The sequence below is a fragment of the Onychomys torridus genome, chromosome 16 (assembly GCF_903995425.1).
Source record: "Onychomys torridus chromosome 16, mOncTor1.1, whole genome shotgun sequence".
NCBI classification, from domain to species: Eukaryota; Metazoa; Chordata; class Mammalia; order Rodentia; family Cricetidae; genus Onychomys; species Onychomys torridus.
In genome coordinates, this window is record NC_050458.1 from 55,259,198 (window position 1) to 55,281,070 (window position 21,873).

Genomic DNA, 21,873 nt, shown 5'->3' on the forward strand with positions numbered 1-21,873 from the left:
ATGCTGAATTATCTAAAATTTTCCCTGAGTGCCATTCATTCTTCAGCCCTGCCACCAGGCATTCTACCAATGAGTGGGGAAATGCCAAGGACTCCTCACTGTCATCCCCTCTGGTTCCATCAGCTTGACAGTTTTCTGAACAAAACATCCTTTAGTAGTCATTTGGCACACATCCTCCTAACCTGACATTTGATCACTCAGATCACCCTCTGCTTTCTCACTTAGCCTTCCATTTTCAAATGCTGCAGCTAGGGATATTTGGTTAAAAAAATAAACAAATACCAATCCCCACATGTGGTGAGGGCACACTGCCATCACTGAACTCAAACTCTTAAATAGTCACATTAAGAAGAAAGTAATATTTGCAGTGCACTAATGTAACGTATTCATATAATGAATATAGTGGACGTGTTCTGTTCTATAGAAAACATAGCATGAGTGGTGTTCCACGTATTCTTTGAGCTCTTCCCCTAAACTTCTGTGTAAAGGGACATTCTTCATGGCTGCTCTGATGGATGGTTTTGCCTATTTATGAAAACAAATTCGAATGTGTTTGGGCAAATTGGCTTTTAGTTGCTGTTCACTCAATCGTGTTTGATTGTTCCTACTGTGCAGAACCCCATTAGTGAATTTCCAAGTCTAAGACTTCAAGGCTATTATTCTCCTCTTAATGGAAAATATAATTTAAATGTAATTTTTAAGGAAATGATAGGCTGGCCAGCAGCTGCATGCAGCCAGGAAGAATGGTATTGCTTTAAACACAATGGCCAATCTATAGTACAATAAACACACACACCTTGCATGTACTGACCCCAGAAAATAAACACCACAGGAATTCAGCGTGCAAATACAAGATTGGAGCTTCAGGCAACGGGGCATAATCATACATGAGATGATCAAATCAAGGTATGGCTACTATAAAATAAAGACATGCAAAATGCCTTCCCACCAGATGGTGCTGGGATAGTAATTGACAACTACCAACATTGATATTAATGTGCTATTGCTGAGCAATAGGGACTAAATATAGTATCTTGTTTAATTTAATAGTTATCTTATCCATATTTTGACTTGATTTAAGAGGAAACTGAAGCTTAGAAAGTTTAACTTGGCAAGGCCAGATAATGTCCATTGCCAGTCATTATTAGACTTGACTCTGACATGCCAGATTTTATAGTCATAGAGGAAGATGGCTAGATTCTGATCATCTTTAGAATTTTACATCAAGTAGGGAGGATTTACTGTAATAGAAGGTGAGTTTTTGGAATCAGAACTTGATTTGTAGTCAAAATACTGTGCAGCTTACTTAACTCTTCATCTCAGATCACAGTTCTTTTATACATTATGATAAGGGTACATACATAGTTACAGAAAGAGGAAAGGGCCCCAATTCAAGATGAAAGACTTCTGCCTGCACCAACGAAGTGTGACCAGGGTAGATGACAAGGTTAACTAGAAGTAAGCATCATGAAACTATGTGTGGTAATTACAGATAGAGTGTACATTTGAGTGTGTTTAGTAAAAGAGGAAAACTGGAGTGAGGCTGTAGAGATGTTTAAGTGGTCCAGATGGCCCGTAAAGAGTTTTCTATGACATTTTAGGATTGCATCTAGCTTCTAGCTTCCACTTTTCATTAGTTGGGGATTATGGGCAAGAGGAACTGAACTGAGCTTTACTTTTTAAAAATAAAGTAAACAAGTATCTGTCATAATGTTAATGAAGGGGTCGGTGATGGATTGCTACTGCTCTTAGCCTGCCTAGCACATACAGCATATGACAGACTCAAATATCATCCTGTGCAATTGCAGAAAAGCTCCTCAATACTTGACAGCAAAAGGAAAACTCAACCTACTGCTCCCAATTACATTCTACAAGCTACAGTTTTTATTTTTCCAACATGAGAAACTTGGGGATTCAGTAGTGACGTATTTAATAACTTGATTAGCTTCAAAGTGAAACAGATTGCAGAAAACCAGTGTTCATAAGGCCTCTCTTCTGTTTTCTAATGCAATTTTACTTGCTTGTTCAGATATATTTTCTGAACACTGGAATATACACAATATTGCCCTACTGTCTGTAACACTTAAGAACGTTTACATTCTTGAAAATGGCTAATCTACAAATATTTCAGCAGAACATGGAGAATTTTGATGGCAGGCCCCTAATGAGATAAGGGAGAGGTGATTCATGGACATGATGGGGATGTAAATGGCCAAGTTGCTCACATTTTGCAAGGGTGAATTTAGGAACTTCTCTATGAAATTAGAAAAGTATGTCAAGTCCCCTTGAACACAGGGATGAAAGACAGGATGTTGTCATCCAGGGGCTATTAATTCTCTGGTACATGTCAATTTCCTGTATCATATCTGTAAAACTCCTTCATCTTTTCAGTTGGGGCTTATGAGACAGAAACCCAAAGGCTTCCCTGTATCTCTAGGTGTGTTTGAATTCTCTGTGGACCCCAGTGCCATAGTCAGGAGAGACTTGCCTCCAAGACCAGCACATCCAAGAAGAGGAAATGTCCCTATATATGTTAGCTTGCATCTGTATAAACTTATGCCAATGGGCAACAAAGAGTTTTTCTGCCTTCTATAACATCAGAGTAAAACAAGAACGAAAGGCCTTGGTTTCTACAATCAATAAGAGGCTAAGACAGTGTACTGACTTGGTCAAGATTGGAGTGGGAGACTGTGCATTCATGGACATTCTGGTTCCTATCTCAGTATATTTCCTAATGCCATCAATTCATTGAGAGATGAGATGATTCTTGTTTCCACAAATGTCAATATGCATGGTTTTGTGGTAATAGTACAGGGCCATGGTCCTTTGAAAAGAAGTCTTGGTGATGTGAGCAACCTTGATTCCCTGGGGATAGAGTTATGCTATTTCCCTTAAATCTTTGTTTGGATGGAATGAGCCATGAGTCCTCTGTTATTTTTATAAAGAAGCATCGTCATAGCAACAGAGCGCATTCTGAAGTCCTTCTCATGGGTTTCCTTTCAGTAATTTGATTTTTTGCAAAGTGTGGGCAGGACATTATGTGGATCTTTTAGATAAAGTAAACTTACTTGGACCCATAATTATGGTGATGAGGTTAAGGTGAATAATTATGTGTCTAATTATGGAAATGAGCACCAGGACACACTTAAATAGATGACATCCCCATGGCCTCTTTCTCAGCTACTTTTAGCTGAATCATTTACTGCATGTGTTGGTGCTTTTTACATTATGCCTTGTAGAGATGTTTAAGTCATATTTATCTATCTTTTCAAGTAATTGCTATAAAATTGTTTCTGTGTTAAAAGATAATTTTATTGATTTTGGAAGAGTAGCTTATAATCTTTTTTAATATTATTATCTCTGTATTGTAGTGCTGGAGATGATACTCAACAGCGCTTAGGATGCAAATGCTCTACCACAGAGTTATACTGTGATCCTTTCATCTATCAACTTAGGGCATCCCCCCAGCCTCAGTTATTCTAACCAGTATTTTCCTGGCTACTACTGAGCTATACTTCTGGGACATATTTTATAAAATAAATATTGGTTGCCTCACTTTACTTCATAAAGCTGCTTGTCTCTCAGAACATTGAAAAGTTTGTCCAACTTATCACAAATTAGAATTTGAACCCAATTCTGTAGGATTCTAAATTATATTCTTACAGTAGTTATATTAGGAGTACATATAGGAGATTATTTGGAAATAATATTGATGCCCATTGTTTGTGCCCCTAAAGTGGGCATATCATGTCCTTAAGTGTTACTAAGACCGTTGACTGCTTCCTATTAAAAATGTATGTATAATAGACTTTTTCCTTCTTTTTTTTTGCTTCTTAAAAGATACACATTCTAAGTAAAACATGCATAGATGTGGTTGAATTAACTCCCTGCTTTTGGTGACAAATTTTAACTGATTTTTTCTTATTGCTCCTCAAATAGCAGGCGGCTCTTCAAATTTAGCCAAGTATTCTTCTCAAAAATTTTCTATATATAAAAAGTATAGGTAGTATATAATTTATGCACCATGTAATAATAAATAATAAAATGTATGTATAGTTTATTTATTATATATAGTTTTAGGATACAAGTTTTCATTTTTCCAACCATAATCTGTTGAGATTCTGGCACTAGTTATAATTTTTTGTTTGTTGCATTAAGTCACTTATTATTTTTGTATCAATCATTTGTTTTAGAATATGTTTAGTTTATGTGAGGACTAATAATTGAACTGATTAAAAAGTCCATTATATTTCTAGCTTCTAATTTTACAAACAATCACAGTGATAATTTCTCATAAGACTAAACTAGGAAATGACAAGCACTGAAACTTGCACTTTACTTATAGTGAGTGTGAGACAAAGGGAAAAGCAATTCCATGCAGACTTTAATCCCTGTTACTTAAGTTACATTGTATGGAGAAGGGGTCAACTAAACTAACAGAATCCAGAGCTCCTGACTGCAATTTAAGTTGCTTTTTTATGCATCAGGTAGAAACAGGGTCTTCACAAAGAAGGAAACAGATAATGTTTATTAAAATCCTTACCTGTACAATGTCCCTTTCAGCGTATTTCCCTCTGGAGGAAACTCTTACATCATCTCCATCCAATTCAACCATTGCTTGAAAATGAAATGAAGTCATTAATTGAATACAATGTGCTGAAATAAGACTGAGTGAACTAAGACATCACTATGTATGCGTGCAATAGTGCACCCACTGGAGTTACAGGAAGGCAGCTGCAGTCTTCTTTCATCGTTTTCTCCAAACAGCCTGATGGAGTACACAATCTTCAGCTAAAAGAAGCTGTGAGAGTGAATGACCCTCTGGAAGTCAGCCAGAGTCAAGCATTGTGGAGCATTCTCTGAGCCCATCTTTCCCTCCTTTTACCATCCTATCGGATCTAAATCTGGGTTACATGCTTAAATGACTGAATGGGCATGGCATATTAACCCATCCATTTTAATGTGTTTCTTTCTAATTTAAGGAAGAGCAACAATTATCATCTTCAAGTTGAACCTCATTCTTGCTGACATTACAAGGTCTACACTGCCCAAGTTTTCCTTCACAGACCATTGCAAAACAAAGTGGTATTTATTTAGTCCTTAATAAAGTATGATTTTTGTGAAGTATGGTAATTCTGTCAGTTGAGAATTCATTTCAACACTGCCTGCAACAGCTGGTATTCAGAAATACTGTCCGAACAAAGCAGCTGGTGATATCTGATGCTGCAATTAGAAACATTTCCCAGAGTTTATTAGGTTTTGCTGTGAGAATTCTCTAAATGATTAATTGTATGAGGGAACTGGCTTTGCTTAAAGTGTAATTCTTTCACTGAAAATTCATTTTGCATACCCGAAAGAGGCCCCAAAACGTAAAGCACTGCTCAGCTGGAGCACAGTCTTCATCCTGCACCCCTTTCTTCCGTCGCTGAAATGTGTTTGCGTTAGAAAACACTGTTTTCAAATTTGTCTTCCTACACATGTTCATGAGTCAATGTTTTGGCTGAAACATTACTGGTAAATATGATTAACAGATTTGCCTGCATACACAATATATGCCATAATTTTACAAAATGTATGTTCTAACAATAACAAGGCCAGTGCCTTATTCTTAGGACTTTAAACGGTATGTATGTATGCTCACATATTTGAAACAAATGATTCCTGTTACCCTCTGGGTTTGCTTTTGCAATTTTCCTATTACTTCAAGATATAATTGTACATTGTAGGTGACATGCTATGCTCAAAAACTGCAACAATTCCCCTGCACGCTCTCTAAAATGGGAACAAGACTCAGGTGCAACAGAGACATTGTCTTTATTATCTCTACAATCTCTATTGCACCTCATTACCATCGAGGGAGAAAATGAATAATCTTGCATACAGGAGAGGCTCTAGATATTACCTCCCACTCTTCAGTATGCTTAAAGTTTAAAGGTTGTAGACAGCATGAACTTGAAGGCAAGCTTCGGAGAGCAATAGAAGCAAGATGATAATGATGGAGGGATCATATCCACTCTGCAGGTTTTCTGACTATCTGGTCCAAGGGGCAGTGATTGTGCCCCAGGGGGACAATCCTGTGCTTCTCTCTAGCTATTGGAAGCAGGATGAGTGGTGAACTCACATCCCTTATGCCCAGCTTACATCAAAGCAGCTGCTGCATTAATTCAACTTTTTTTGGAAGCACAAAAGGAAGACTTTTGACAAGAGAACAGCAATTTGTATGCCAGAGATTTTTCTATCTCATCCGCCAGCAATTTTCTTCTACTCCTTAGTCATGGAGTTAAGGGGAGAAACAGATTTGATAGGAAAGAAAAAAAACTATGTTAGAGAGGCATGTATTGTATCCTAGCCAGATAATCATTTTTTTAAAAAAAGAAGTGGGCCAGGAAACATCTCTATCCCATTGAAATGTCAGTGATGGAAAATAGAAACTAGGCATCACAGGGCCCTAACTCCAGACTTACATTTTTTTTCCAGAGAATAATGTCACTCTAATTTCTAGGAGTTGGGGAGTCTACTGGGAAGGCAAGTTCCCTTTCTGTCTACACTCCTCACTCACTTCCTCACAACACCCCAAGGGAGCTGGACCACAGGACGCATGTTCCTCTCAGAGCAGATGCTGCTTGTCTCAGACTGAATGCAGTGCTCCAAGGAAACCTATCAGGGAAGCCTAAAAGAGCATGGGAAATGTCAAGGAGTTGGGAGTCTAGCCCCACCCACAGGTTAAAGCAGTGGTCCTCTACCTTCCTAATGCTGCAACCCTTTATAGTTCCTGATGTTGTGGTGACCCTTAACCATAAAATTATTTTCATTGTTACTTTATCACTGTAATTTTGCTATTGTTATGAACCATAACATAAACATCTGAATGTAGGATACGTGATATGCAACCCCTGTGAAAGGGACATTCCACCCCCAAAGGGGTCCCAACTCATAGGTTGAGAACCACTGGGTTAGAATGTATTCTTAACTACACTCTGTTAAGAAATTGGTATCTTGGTCTGACGGATTCCTGTATATTTTGCTTCAGAACATCTAGTAAAGAAATGATGAATTATCGTTGCTCAGCTCCCTATAAATTCACTGGAAAAAAAAGAAATAGAGAAAATACATAGCCTTGGCTTTGTGGCAAAGGCAGGGTCTAAGTACAAGTGTGCTGATCTGCACAGAAGGACATAGGCAGAAATTTACAGCAGCAGTGACCAGTGGCTTTGCACTCTGTATCACGTAATGGGCTCTCACAGAACAAAAACTGACCAACGTGACTTCTAGGGGGTGCTGCCAGACTGTAAAGTACTCATGAGTGGTCAACAGAGGAAAAAACAAGTACCGAAGGAGAATGTATGAGCTATTTTATCTTGCAGTGATATGTTTGGGCAACCACAATCTGTCATCACTAGCCAATGCAGATTATCATGAGTCAGAGCATGAAGAAGATGTCTTAGTGTTTGTATGCAACTCCATAAGGAAGTGGCTCATGTCCACAGTTGGACAGATGCGAATGGCCAGAGAAAACAGTAGCAGAAGGTGCAGCAGTCAGAACTAAGACACTTCATAGAAACAGGAAGGCCATGTCTCAAGCTAAATACATGGCCGCTGTTAGTAAAAATAACTAACCATGTAAATGCGAAAGTTGCCACTCAATTGCAGTTCAGTGGCATTCATGAGAAGGAATTAGCCAGGTGACCAGGAGCAAACTATCTTCAAAGAACTTTACTCAGGTCACTCGTTACATACAAAGCTGTCACTTAACTGGCCTTTGAAAATGCTGAGCCCCCGTCAGCCTGTCCAATATCATCTATGCGGTCAGCTCAGTCCCCTTGTTATTGTTCTTTCCTGTGAAGGAGCTCCTTGTTTATAAAGCTAATGCTATCAACTAGCCAGAAGCCGGAATCACATTCAATTAGCATATTGTGCTTCTCTTAATATTTCCGCTCACAACTTAATGATTCATTAATTTAGGACTGTTCTTTAAAAGCTGTTGACACTCTTCCCCCACAGTGTGCTTCCCTGGAGTGTTCTTTGCCTTAGGAACCAAATCTCAATTTAGTACTCTGTCAGTCTTACATATTGTTTCAAGATGCAAACTCTAATGAAATGGCAAAGGTGCATGTTCAATTAATGTATAAGCTGGAGGGAGGGTGTCTTACCCAATGACAGTCTTTTAATTTGAGTGTGAGCTATATACGTCTGCAATGAAATTATACACAAATTCAATCCCGCTCTTTTACACAGTTTAGGCCAGTAGAAATGTAGTAGCACCATAATACCATGCTACTTACCATCAAATTCTGCAGGTCCAACACCTACTATAATTATTGACATTGGAAGCTTCGAGGCCTTTAGGAAGAATAACACAATTAGATTTCAATTAAGACATTTTGTTCCCAAGAAAAATGAAAGCACATATAAACATTTTACAGACTTTGGATCTGGCTATTTTTTTCCTTTTATTTACAAGTCCTTGAAATTCTAATAATTTTTTTTTAGAACTTAAAGACAAAAAGAAAATGATTTCCTGATTTTCTCTGACATTTGCACAGATGTTCATGAAGATAGCTTTTGATCACAAGCTCAAAATTAAGTCATTATCACAGTGAATTATTATCAGAAATTATTCTCACAATGAATTAGCAAGTACAAACAAATGGCTGCTAAGGTAAGTTTAACATGACTTGTTTATGCATTAGATATCTGTGAACTGTTGAGACTGAATATTTGATGCTGCAGCATGGTTTTCATCATTGGAAGTACTTAAATAATACTCTATTTAAAGTCATTAAATGGAGCTGGGGAGATGCCTCAGAAGGTAAAGGCTTTTATGACCAATTGTGATGATGTGATGAACCAAGGGACCCACCCATATGACTCCTTCAGGTTGTTCTCTAACTTTCACATGTGCATCCTAAATGACTGGCCACACACATACACAAAAATAAATAAATATAAATTTTAAAAAATGCAACAGATTCGCATTCTATAAAGTGAGAACATCTGGCGCTGGAAGTCAACGAGCTACCCGTATCTCTTTCTTAGTGCGTTGTCTCATTTTAGTTAATCATGAGTTACTAAGTCACTTTGTTAAGTGCAAATAGTATTAAACAGAAAGGAAACAGAAATCCAAGGGTCAGGATAAAAACAAGATATATAAAGAAATGGGGTTGTCCCAAAATGAAAAATAATCCATGAATCACTTGAGCATTCTCTACATGTATTTATTTTTTTCTCATACTAAATAACTAACAATATTTTCTGTTACTAAAATTGTGAGGCTTGACAAATAAACCCATCCACTCAACTCATTCTTAATTAAATATTACTCTATGCCAAGTAATGCCAAGCTTAGGCATAGAAATGATTGGTAAAACAGGTATAATTAGTAGATCACCATCAGGTAAACATAGATTTTATAGTTAATTTTCAAAAGAAGATAATAAAATCATGAACAAACAAAACATACAACTGGGGTTGTGATGCACAGGATGGCTTTACAGAAGTACTTTACTTTGTAGAAGTAGAGATTGACCAGCTCATTCTCACAGAACTGGAATGTTAGGACATGATATGTCCTAGTCTTAAGAGTGTACATGAGTACAAACTAGTCTATTGTTTGAAAACCAAATAAACCATGTATATGTGAAGGTAATCTCCATCTCCCAGTCCTTATTTTGCAAATGCAAAATGCATATTCTGGATATGCTCAGGATGAGATCAGCTGCAATGGTGTGGCCATTCTGTTTTTCCATGCAGTCACCTAAAATAGATTTTGTTCTCAACCTGCGGTGTCACTGAGACCCTGGCCCTACTTACATTAACTATGGATTCTTTAGTTTGAGCCATATCTGAGATCACACCATCCGTCACAATCAGGAGAACAAAATACTGGGAGCCATCTTTTACAGAAGATGCGTACCTGAAAAAGAACAGGAAAGTAAGAACAGCATGCAAGGAGGGATTCCAGAAGAGGGATGCCGAGTGCTAAGTTTGGAACCTGGGACAAATGCCTGAGGTACCTATTATCATATCAAAGCAGACCTGATGTTCTTCCAGCATCCCTCAGTTCCTACCTTATACTTGGTATGGCTGGGGTAACCCTAGTTCAGGATACTTTGAACTCTCCAGCCCAGGGGCTGGGCTGCCCTTCCCCCAGAGGCTCTTCCCTATATAATCCAAACATTTTGATTAGCCTTCCCCTCTTGCACCTTTGACCTCCTGACTTCTGCATGTGGCTCCCTGCTCCCTCCCCGTCTCTTCCACATGGGCCAGCTTAGTCTGGTCATGTCCACTCTGGACTCTCCCAGATGTCCCTGTCTCTGGCTATGCTCTCCCACACATCTACAATAAACTTTCTCCTCCACCATACCTAGGAGTAGTCATGTCCTTTCCTTTCCTTTTTATTTCTTTCTTTTTGTTATTGTTGTTGTTCACAGAGTGCCACAAGGCATAACCAACAAGCCTTCTAATATTGAGAAAATATTTACACATATACCAGAAGCCTCCTCTATACAAACTTAAGTACATATTTTTCTGAAATAACCAACCAGATTAATTGCAGTGTTAGTGCCTTCCAGGACAGAGAAATAGTTAGCTTTCTTAGAAGTTTTTTGCTAACAAAATTTGCCAGAACAGAGATTTCTGTTTAAAAAAAGAGCTGTTCTAACAGCAACTTATTATGTATGAGTAAGCCCTTCAAAAATTATTTAAGTCATCAGAATGTGATTTTCTTACCTTGAAAATTGAGATAGTCATATTTATGTCTTTATGTTATTATATGAATAAATTATATGTATGTTACTCAATATAAAACAGGGTTCTGTAAATTAAGTGATGATTAAATAATTCTTATTTTTGTACTCTACAAAGGCAATGTTGCATATCACTGTTTAGTATACTAAACACTGCTGGCATGTACACACTGAAACAATCCTTTTATAAATTATAGTGATTTTACCTCAATAATAAAAGCAAAGAGATGATATATTCACATTTCTAAGGGTTTGTGTGAGTGTGCATGAACAAGTATGTATATGTGGTGTGTGAGCATGTATGCTTGTGTATATATGTGTATGTACATGTGCATGTTTGTGTGTGTGTGTGTGTGAGAGAGAGAGAGACAGAGAGAGACAGAGAGAGACAGAGAGATGTCATGTTGGCTTACATGTGCTGGGTCTCTCACTGGCCTAAAGCTGGCCACATAAGCTAGTTTATGTCCAGTGATGAGTGAGTCTTCCACATTTCTTAGGAGACAGGACAGGAAACAAGAAGGTCATAGCATCTCTAAAACTATCAATCAGATCACAGAAAAAAAAATGATTTAAAAAAAGTTGTATTGACCAGCTAAAGAAATTGATCCTAACATGAAAGATCCTAACTGATCCTGTTTGAACAGGTTGGGTACAAACGATATATCATATTGAAGTAGATTTAGAAATCACATGGATAAAAATATTTGCAAGTTTCTGAGGTACAAAAGAAACTAGTATGTATTCATACTATTGGTAAGATGGCCATTGACATGGCTCATTTGCTTACCCATGTTGAAGCGATGCTTGGATTAGTTCCACAATGACACCACAAAACTATTAAACCTGAACACCAAGGAGTCCATATGAATGTGACAGCTATACAATCATTGAGGAACAACCCCAAGCAGAGATACCCATTATCCTTTTCACTTTCAAAGAAAGCAATCTTGCAATTTCTAGCTGTTCATTTTTTAAATATCTGAACAGTCATTTTTTTAAAAAGGACAAAGCATCTATTACTGACTATAATTCAACGAAGGGTTTTTATATATTGTGTGATTAATATAAGACTAAAAATAGCAATAGGAAAGCACTTAGAAGCACACAAGCATTACCTTCATGCTATTTTAGACAAAGCAAAATTGCTAAAAATAGAAGATTTCCAGCATATCACAGAAGTTGAGTGTTGTGAATGAAAACTCCCACCTTGAATGGCTTAGCAGTCTCGATCTCATGCCACAGAAGAGAGGCTGTGTTCACAGTGTGTTGGGAAGGAGATGGGCACTGAAGCAGATCACAACAAACCTAAAATTTCTCTGGAGTTTCTCGCTCATCTTAAAAATTCTTAGAAACCTAGCAGCTTATAATTTTAGAAATTTTTAATAATGCTTCATAACTAATGCTATAAAAGTATGTTTGTAAGGCTTCATATACTTAAAAATTATTGTAAATTGCATTTTGCATAAGAGCTGACTGATCTATTTTAGAGCTTAATTACTATAGCACTGAAAATTAATGTTTTCAAACTATTCCATTTCTGTAAGCATTTGCTCTATGATTGCATCATTTACTTGGAGAGTAAATCTACATTTCAGACAAAAATAAATCTTGTACTACTATTTCTTTTAATTTAGCTTCTTCATAAAATTATTAATGATACTTGTGATCAAAATAATTAATATGTTACAGGAAGTATGAAGTAGGCCACACTCCAGGCTCCTATCAGGAAGTGTCAATGAGATACAGTCTTGTAGATCAAATTATATTACAGAAGTTTCCTTCTTAATGGAACTTCCAGTGAACTGCATATTTAAAACTCTTATTAAAAGCCAGATCACTACCTATTCTGGAATATAGCCAATCTATAATTTATATGTTAATATTACTATGATAAATGGAGGAGAAAAGTTAACTTTCTCAGAGTTGCAGAATTCAGATATATTTGCCTGGAATTTCTGAGATGGTTCCTAGCATATTTTTCTGAAAGGTCCAGAAATGGTTTCCTCAGATTTGTGAAGTATTCTTGTAGCATTTCCTCACAGGAACACAGAGGAATAAAGAAAAGATAAGAAACCAATTCAGACATGTGTAATTTAAATAATTAGATTATCATTTAGTGGATTGTGCATCTTAATGTTGAGCAAAGGGACACATATTTAAACATTTCATCACAAAGGTAAGAAAATTTGTTATGAAGTTGCCACCTCAAACTGCTTCTAACTGTGTAATGATATGAGCAAGAGACCCCGCAGAGGTGTTTTGTTGCCTTCTGTGTTTATTTTTTGTTGTCTCTTTCCATTTCTATTTATTTATTTTATGTGTGTGGATGTTTTGTCTACATGTGTATCTGCGCACTGAGGAGACTAGCAAAGGCCATTGGATCTATTGGGGCTAAAGAAGGTTGTGAGCTGCCATGCTCATGTTAGGAATCAAACCCAGGTCCTCTGAAAGAGCAGTGAGTGCCTTAACCACTGAGCAATCTCTCAAGCCTTCTGCATGTTTTTAACCTTCATGGCAGAGATTACAGTCAAAGGTACAAGGTAGAGCCACACAATGACTTTGAGTGTGGCTATCATGGTTTGAATTTTAGTCCATACTAATGGTAACTTGACACATGCATGCTGCATCCACCAGAAAAATAGTGATGGCGGCAATGCTGGCACCTCATGGGACTGCCGTGAAGAACAAGAATTATTCCATGCTGCAGCACAGAGATTACTGCCAGAGATGTCATAGCATCAATAATGATTGCTGTTATGATTTCACTGACTGATCACACAGATGGAAGAGATCAAACATCATGCACTCTTCAAATTATTTTGAAATTAACTATAGAAACTCCAAAATAAAAATGTCAGTTTCTAACACATTAAAACTAATTTTAACTGGTCGTCTAGATCATGGAATGTTCTCAATGTTAAAAAAAAAAACCAATCAAGCAAAAGGAGACATGCCAAGTTGAAAAGGATCAAGGTTAAACTAGTATTCACTTATAAACAAGTGTGGAGAAGGAGATGGCAGACTCAAAGCCGCAAGAGCAGTTCTTGGGATGGAAGCAGGGCTAGGTGAGTGGGGTGGTAGCTAGACCCTGAAACTCTGGAAGTCAAGCTAGGTTGCTTGAATTTAGATATACATAAGGCATCAACAGAAGATGAGAAGCAGTTTTATAGTGTTTGAAACATTCCCTTGATCATACTGAATAGATACCACTGGAAATGTAAGGAATTGGAAGCAGGGTGTGTGCAGTCTCCAAAATGAATACAGAACCATAAATGCTGCAAATCTGAGGCTTGGTGTTTTATCTATTTCACATTTTTTTTGCCAACCCATTATTATTATCTCAAAGTCAAGTTAATACTGAGACATCAATCAAAAGTGAGGATGTGCACAAAATTGCTATTCTTAAAGAGAATTCAAAATGCTGATAGATATATAACAAACAGCTTACATTTTACTCATGCAGGAAAGACCTTGAAGGATAAAATATGCAAACAGAAAAATATGAATCTGTACTTGATCTGACATAGGCACAAATAGGTTTTTTGTTTTGCTTTTGAGATATGGTGTTATGTATCTCAGATGGCCTCAAACTTGCTATGCAGCCAGGGATGGCCTTAACCTTTGAACCTATTGCTTAACCTCTTGGGTGTTGAGATTACATGCATGTACCTCATACTCAGTTTATGGGGTGCTGGGAATGTATGTAGGACTTCATCTATGATAGACAAGTACTCTAGCAACTGAGTCCATACCAAGCCCAAGTCAGTCCTTGTCTACTTGTAGAGTGTTTTCTTCTTATATGGGAGGCTGCTGCTGCCTACTGTTGAAATACATTTATGAGAGATGACATATTCAAGAAACTATATAAACAGAGTGTATGCACATGTTAATTATGCTGCTGTTTTGGGTAAAGAAACAAATAGAATATTACAGATGAAGTTCTGGGATGATGATTTTAAATGAGCCAGAAACTGTCTGCCTTAATACAATATTAGCACTAAAATTAAATATAATTTTAAAATAAAGAAAATGGGAAAAAGCATTTATTTCAGAGATTTATATTAAAAGATCATCAGATAGAACTTTCTAATGTCTTAGGAAGAAGAGATAAGTGATAGAAATCTAGCTTTGGTTGTTTTCTCTCCCATTTGAAGTATAAGAATAAATAATTATTAGGTTGTAACTTTTTTGTAAGGATCTGAAAGCTTTAGTCAACAGTGACATCTATATTTGAGATTTAGAAATGCTGAGTGATGTAGAAAGGGCAACAGCGTATCCATAGGGACTGCAGATTGTGATGTAGAAAGGGCAACAGCGTATCCATAGGGACTGCAGATTTACTATTTCAGTATACTTTACTTTCCTTCATCTATTTCTTTTTGTTTTGCACGTGTGTGGCCTATGTGTGAGTGAAGGTGTGTGCTCACCTGTGCAAGTGAATTGGAGGCCAGGGACTGAGGTCAGGTGTCATCTTGAATCCTTTTCCACATTTAATTTTTGAGACAGGATCTCTCACTGAGCCTGGAGTTCATTGGTTTAGTTAGGATGCTATCCAATGAACTCTGGGCATCTATTTGTCTCTCCATTCTACCCCCAGCACTGAGGCTGTAGACATGGGTCACTAAGTCTGGGTTCTAGAGATTAGAACTCAGGTCCACATATGTGCACAGCACGCACTTTAATCTCCCCCTGTCCAATACTATGTTTAAATAGAAATAAAAAAGCATATGGAAAATTTCTATATAAATTTAACTTTTATAATACTGGGACAACAAACACACGACTGATTCATAAGTACTGATTAGCATATTTAAAACCGTGGGCATGAATCCATACAAAATAGGTTCTGTCATTTTTCTTTTATGTTTCTCTTATTAAAAAGTGATGTGTACATTGGCTTAGAACTATTTTGTGTTAATGTAGTTTTGATCCTGTTTTTCTTGGCAGCCATCAATAAACTAGAATGGTTTAAAATGAAACATTTCTCCTGTAGGAAACTTACAAAGTCAATATGATTTTTCAATTTATAAATAATGACCAAATAGCTGATTGTGAAATGAATGTCTTGGAGACAGAGAGAACAGCACACAATAGAGAAAGAGAGAGAAAAGGAGGCAAAAATTGTGTCATCTATCAAAAAATTAGTGTTTGTTGTTATGAATAAATAATGTTGAGACTCAGAATTCCTACACTAGCAGAAATCACAGAAGGACATATTTGAGAAATCCAAAACCAAGAGTCACCGTAGAGAAGTGGCCTCTTACATCTTTGTCATCCTGAGGTCAGCCCTGACTGCCAAGACACTTTCACAGACTTTCACATCCCATGTCATGCAAAGTAGAACACACTGAGTTTCTGGCCACATCCAACAGAGAGAATGGTACAACACCAGAATGTTCTAAGAATCAAGGTCTTATATTGCTTTTTTATATTGAATGCAGTCTAATTTCTATTTCTAACTGTATATTCAAAAAGGTATAGGCCTGGACCTTCTTAGCCAATTTCAAACTATGACAGGGTTTTATAGGAATTTCCACTAACATGAAGCCAGATTTTTTTTCAGGGATTTGTAAAGTGATATCTAATCCATTTATGTATGAATGAAACATCAATATGTATAAATAGAGTTTATGTTTTAACATTTTCTTCAGAATGCGCAGTCTGAGTCATCAGCAAATCTCTCAGTACTGTGTACTATATACCAGTAGACTTCTGGGAATTTATAAAATTAGCTTTTATATTAACCTCAGAGAGGCTGAAAGAACGTGCCCTATATATCGTAGAAAGAAAGCACTTGTCTTAATGGGATTGTCTCATTATTTTTATGCCACCACAGGACCTGACATTGATATGAATGACTCCGAAGACATTTTACGGTCGCCATCATTCTTCTTTGTTTTCATGTATTCTTTTCAAAGAGAAGGTTTTCCTTGCTTGGAAAGGACAGGTCCTAACATAGCCTAATACATACTTCTTCACTTGAAACTGATCTAAAGTTCTCTGTGATGTATTGTTGGTTACTTGGTGGGGACCACTCTGCATCTACTTCCTACCTCTCTCAGAGGCAATGAGAAGAAAACACCTTGACTGCAGAATTAAGGTGCAGTGATGGGTAGTTTTCAGCACGATCCAATACATCTGCCTGCACTAGCATAAGCAAATTTCCCACTCTCTACTTACCTTGCTACGTGGTTTATTACAGGAGCAAAGTTGGTTGGCCCATACAGCTGCACAGATTTCAGACTTCTGTAATAAGCTTCCATGACCCCTTCAATGCCATCACAGTAGGGATTCTGAGGGTTGCCATTCTTGTAGAAAATTATGGGCAAAAATTTAAAAAAAAATTAGTCTCCATGAAAACCAGTTAAAAAGAGAATTTAATACACACTGACATGCATAAAGATAATTTGACCTTGATGTTTTATAGTAGCAATCCCTCCAACACTGATGAATTAACTGGTCCACAATAGATATTACACAGATCATTATACAATACTATTTGAAAAAGAGTGTAAAAATTTAAAATCATCTGAGAAAAGTTTAAAATAATCTGAGAACCACAGTAGACATTTTAAAATCAGAGGTATCTAAACTCCAAATTTATTTGTGCACACATAGAGGTTTTATTTAAAATCTGGAAAGAAGAAAATTAATGGTAATAGTGTTTACCTCTGGGTGGTTAGGTAGTTAATGGATTTTAACTCTATATCCTTAACATATTCTACATTTCACAATTTAATATAGGTAATAAGCATGTATTACAATCCAAAAAAAGTAAATGCTTTCAATTCAGTTTTACTTGAAAATTAGAAAAAAGCAAACTATTTGCTATGTATACAATTTTTAAGTCACAGATGTCTGACTCTGCCTAGAGAAAGGGTCACAAGGAATATAACTGCAGAATATGAAGTGAGAAAAATTGAAAGAAGAAAAAGGGGAGAAAAAAATCAAAGAAAATATCCATGTAGTTTGGGTGAATGGAGCTGGTTAGTAAAAAGTCCCTGTTCTGGGAACAGTGCCCACACGGACACCACACCCTTCCTTTCTCACACTGCCCCTGCCCTGGTACTGTCAATGTTAATCCTCCTGGTCCAGATTTTATAAGTTATTCAAGTGAGACAATGTTAATTGTTGATTCCTTGTCCATCTAATTGTCCCTAATGTTTTACCACTTTGTATCTTGGCATCAAACTGTACTCGACATTGTCTCCTGTATGTGGGGTAATTCCAGAACAGCTAAGGTGGGCTGTTCTGTAGCAGGCCATCTCATGAGGCTCTGACAGCTTAAGATGCTGAAGTGAGCTGCAGTCATCAGAATGCCTGACACGGGCTAGAGGAAGAAACCAAATGGATGTGCCATAGGTTTGTTTCTAATGGCATCTCGGCTAGCTTTCCCAGAATGAGTAATCAGAGAGAAGGACAGAGCCCAGCAGCTTCATGTGAGACTTTCAGTAGCTGGTCACCATCGTTTCTCCTCTACCCTATCTGCTAAGACTGGGCCACAAAGAGCCACCTTCTCAAGATGAGGACAATTAGGCTTCTCCTCTGGAAGTAGGGCATCCAAAAGTTGTAGGTCTATTTAAAGACATAATAACTATAACTGTACTTCAACAGCAATAACTCTTGAGTACATGTTTATCCCCAATCACCATAACTGATCATTTACAGCTGAGATGTGTTGAATTCTGTGTAGCAAGTTTGGTACTGAATAGTTAATGTATCTAAACGTTAATAGCTAAAATGGTCAGGAGAACACTGCTGTACTTACCACATAAAGAAATGGAAACCCCGAGTTGTTAGCTCATCCCGGGTCACACAACCCAAGACAGATGTAAACTGTGACTCTAGGAAGTCTGACCTAAGCACTTGATCCCTTCATCCCTTCATGTCCCCACTTAGGACACAGCCATCTTTGGCAAAGTTGGGGATTTTAGAAAGTAAGCCAGAGGGATCAATGCCTTCAATCTTGTTATTCATAAACAAGGGATTTATACTGAACTCTTCCCTTTCAGTATTACATTTTCTTCAAATATTTTAATTAATTAACCCTCATACAGTGCTTTTAAACTGTGACGGTCTGAATGAAAATGTCAGCCATTGACTTAGGTATTTGAATTCTTGGTCCTCAGTTCGTGGAGTTGTTTGGGTAGGCTTAGGAGGTGTGGCCTTGCTGATGGAAGTCTGACACTCGTGGTAAGGCTTTGGGGATTATAAACAATGCTATTCCAGTTTTCTGTCTCGGCTTCCTGTTTATGGTTTAAGATGTGAGCTGCCTACTGTCACGATTCCCCATCATGATAAGTGACGGGCTCCTAGCCCTCTGGAACGGCAAGCCCCCAATAAGCCTTTCCTTTTCTAAGGTGCCCTGGTCATGATGTCTCATCCCAGGAACAGAAGAGTAATGTGGAAACCAAAAACCAAACAAATGAACAAACAAAACGAAACAACAAACAGAAGTGCCACCCAGAAAAACAGATGCTGCTGGTTCTCTCCAGTATGGAGATGCTGGCTTTGGGTCTTTAGAATTTTGTGTATTTTTGTTGTTGTTGTTGTTTTCGTCTTTTGTTTTAATAAGGGAAAGCATAAACACAGTCCCCTACTACCACCAATTATGCAGTTGAGCATCTCACATATGTGGAAATCATAGGGATGGATCAGCACACATCAGGAGTGCAACAGATAAGCCTCGCCCTGGGAAAAACGACCTTTGTGATCATGGTATCTACCCTGCCAGGAAATTGTAAGTATTTAGCTTGGAGTGTCTATAAAAGCCAGTGTCTATACATAGAAAGAAAGGTGCTGTTGGTACAGGCTAAGGAGGTAAGGACAAAACACCAGTGGTACGAAGTGGGAAATGGAAATAATGGAAGGAGGATAGTTGAAAGGTGGAGGGGTGTAGGAGAACAGGGCCAGAGGGGTGGGAGGAAAGATAATTAATATTAATGTTGTTTGAAAAAGCCATATGGAAACCTATTTTATGTTTCCATATTTAGATAGATAGATAGATAGATAGATAGATAGATAGATAGATACATAGGAAGACAGACAGATAGATGATAGATATAATAGAGAAATTGAGGATAGAAAGAATACAGGGAAAATGATATTGGTTGGTTGGTTTGTTGGTTGTTTGATGATAGATAGATAGATAGATAGATAGATAGATAGGTAGATAGATAGGTAGATCGACAGATAGAAGTACAAGTGGAGTTACCTTACTCATGGGAATATTGCTCCTCCCACAAGCCTTAAGTTATCAGTCAAACAAACAAACAAAAACCCAGTTCCAGATGTGGATATCTCCCATTGAGTTGTTGGCCAGAGGAGTCCCAGAGATCCCCAAACAGTACAGGTAGTTTTCCTTGCTTTTGGTTGCCCAATAGAACTTGATGGTAAGACTCTATTGCTGAAAATACCACATACATGGGTCATTGTACATGGAGAAATTAGCTGATCAAGCCAGTTGGTAGTTGGTGGCTGCTGAGAGAGGGTCAGCCAGTTTTCTTCAGTGTTGAGAAGGGGATATTGATGTGGGGGCATCTGGAGAGGGGAGTGGGTGTGGATATGATAAAAAATATTGTATACATGTATGTAAATATCAAAGAGCAAATGAAATGTTATATTAGGAAAATAAAAACCTCTATTATGAAATAGATATACAAAGTATCTAAAATCCAGAAGTTTAACATTTAACACAAAAATGTTGGTTTTGGTGTTAATTGGAGGTTGCCTATATTGTGCATGTATGTGTGTGTATGTGTGCATATGTGCACGTGTGTGTGTGTGCGTGCGCGTGTGCGTGTGTGTGTGTGTGTGTGTGTGTGTGTGTGTGTGTGTATGTGTGTATGAGGCCAAATAGCCTTGGTTGTCTTCTACAGTAGCAATTCACCTTATTTTTTGAGACAGGGTCTTTTGATAAACTTGCAAACGTCCATTTTTGATACCTGGTTGGCTATCATGTCTTAGGAATCCTCCTGTCTCCACTTGCGCAGTGCTGGGGTTATGGGAGCACCACCAGGCCTAGCTTTCTATGATGTTTTTACATGGGACCTAGGGATTTGAACTCAGGTCTTTGTGCATTCACAGCAAACACTTTTCTAACGCTGCTGTCTCTCCAGCTTGGAGCCATGGAGACAAATTTCTAAGCAGTCTTATTAAATAAAGAACATGGAGCCAAATATAGGGGTAAAAGTCTTAGAGATTAGGTGAAAAAGAAAAGGGGAAGTACTGTGGATACCATTCTATATGCTGTGAATCTGTGGCTCTGATTGGTTAATAAATAAAATGCTGATTGGCCAGTATCCAGACAGGAAGTATAGGCAGGACAAGCAGAGAAGAGAATTCTGGGAATAGGAAGGCTGAGTCAGGAGATGCCAGCCAGACCCAGAGGAAACAAGTTGTGAAGGCAGAACTGAAGAAAGGTACCAAGCCATCTGGCTAAACATAGATAAGAATTATGGATTAATTTAAGTGTAAGAGGTAGTCAGTAAAAAGCTGGAGCAAATGGCCAAACATTTTTTTTTTTTTTTTTTTTTTACTTTTTTTCAAGGCAGGGTTTCTCTGTGTAGCTTTGTGCCTTTCCTGGAACTCACTTGGTAGCCCAGGCTGGCCTTGAACTCACAGAGATCCCCCTGCCTCTGCCTCCCGAGTGCTGGGATTAAAGGTGTGTGCCACCATCGCCTGGCTAAGCCTCTGTATGTTTACTTGGGGGATGCAAGTGGGAAAGTCTTGTCCTTACTGTGGGTCGGGCGGGACACGGGAAAAACTTCAGCTACAGGGCCGACCTACTTCATCTTCTTTTTGAATAAGATTTTATGATGCTCTTTTCCCTTGAAAGGTGTAAGCTAATTAAAATTGAAGCTCATTACTGATTTCAGGCATAGAAAAAAATATTATATATCAGCCTTAAGGGAACAGTTACAAACTAGGATAGTCATAAGCTACTTTTCTGATCAGCATGTTCATGTTTTCACTGGGGGCTTGTATGTCTATGGAACTCTTTCTCTTTCTCTAGAAGTCAAATGACAAGGTCACCATTTTCCCTCCTTTGGCAGTGGAAAGACAGGCACTGTGTGCTCTGCTTATCACTGGGGGATGCTCAAAGGCTGATTTCTCAATTAGTCCTCCT

The 21,873-nt window shown here is 37.8% G+C and overlaps 1 protein-coding gene and 1 non-coding gene across 2 annotated transcripts in view; both read right to left on the reverse strand.

Annotated features, from left to right (window-relative positions):
• Nucleotides 1–21,873, reverse strand: part of Cpne8 (copine 8) — a 185,674-nt gene that overhangs the window by 7,565 nt on the left and 156,236 nt on the right. The window contains exons 16-19 of the mRNA XM_036208782.1: nucleotides 16,926–17,053; nucleotides 9,811–9,913; nucleotides 8,283–8,340; nucleotides 4,544–4,617 (exon numbers count right to left, since the gene is read on the reverse strand). Of these exons, the coding sequence (XP_036064675.1) occupies nucleotides 4,544–4,617; nucleotides 8,283–8,340; nucleotides 9,811–9,913; nucleotides 16,926–17,053 (363 nt within the window). The remainder of the gene's footprint in view (nucleotides 1–4,543; nucleotides 4,618–8,282; nucleotides 8,341–9,810; nucleotides 9,914–16,925; nucleotides 17,054–21,873) is intronic.
• On the reverse strand, nucleotides 19,317–19,487 carry LOC118597534. Its single transcript, XR_004946839.1, has one exon. It is a non-coding gene; the product is annotated as a U1 spliceosomal RNA (small nuclear RNA).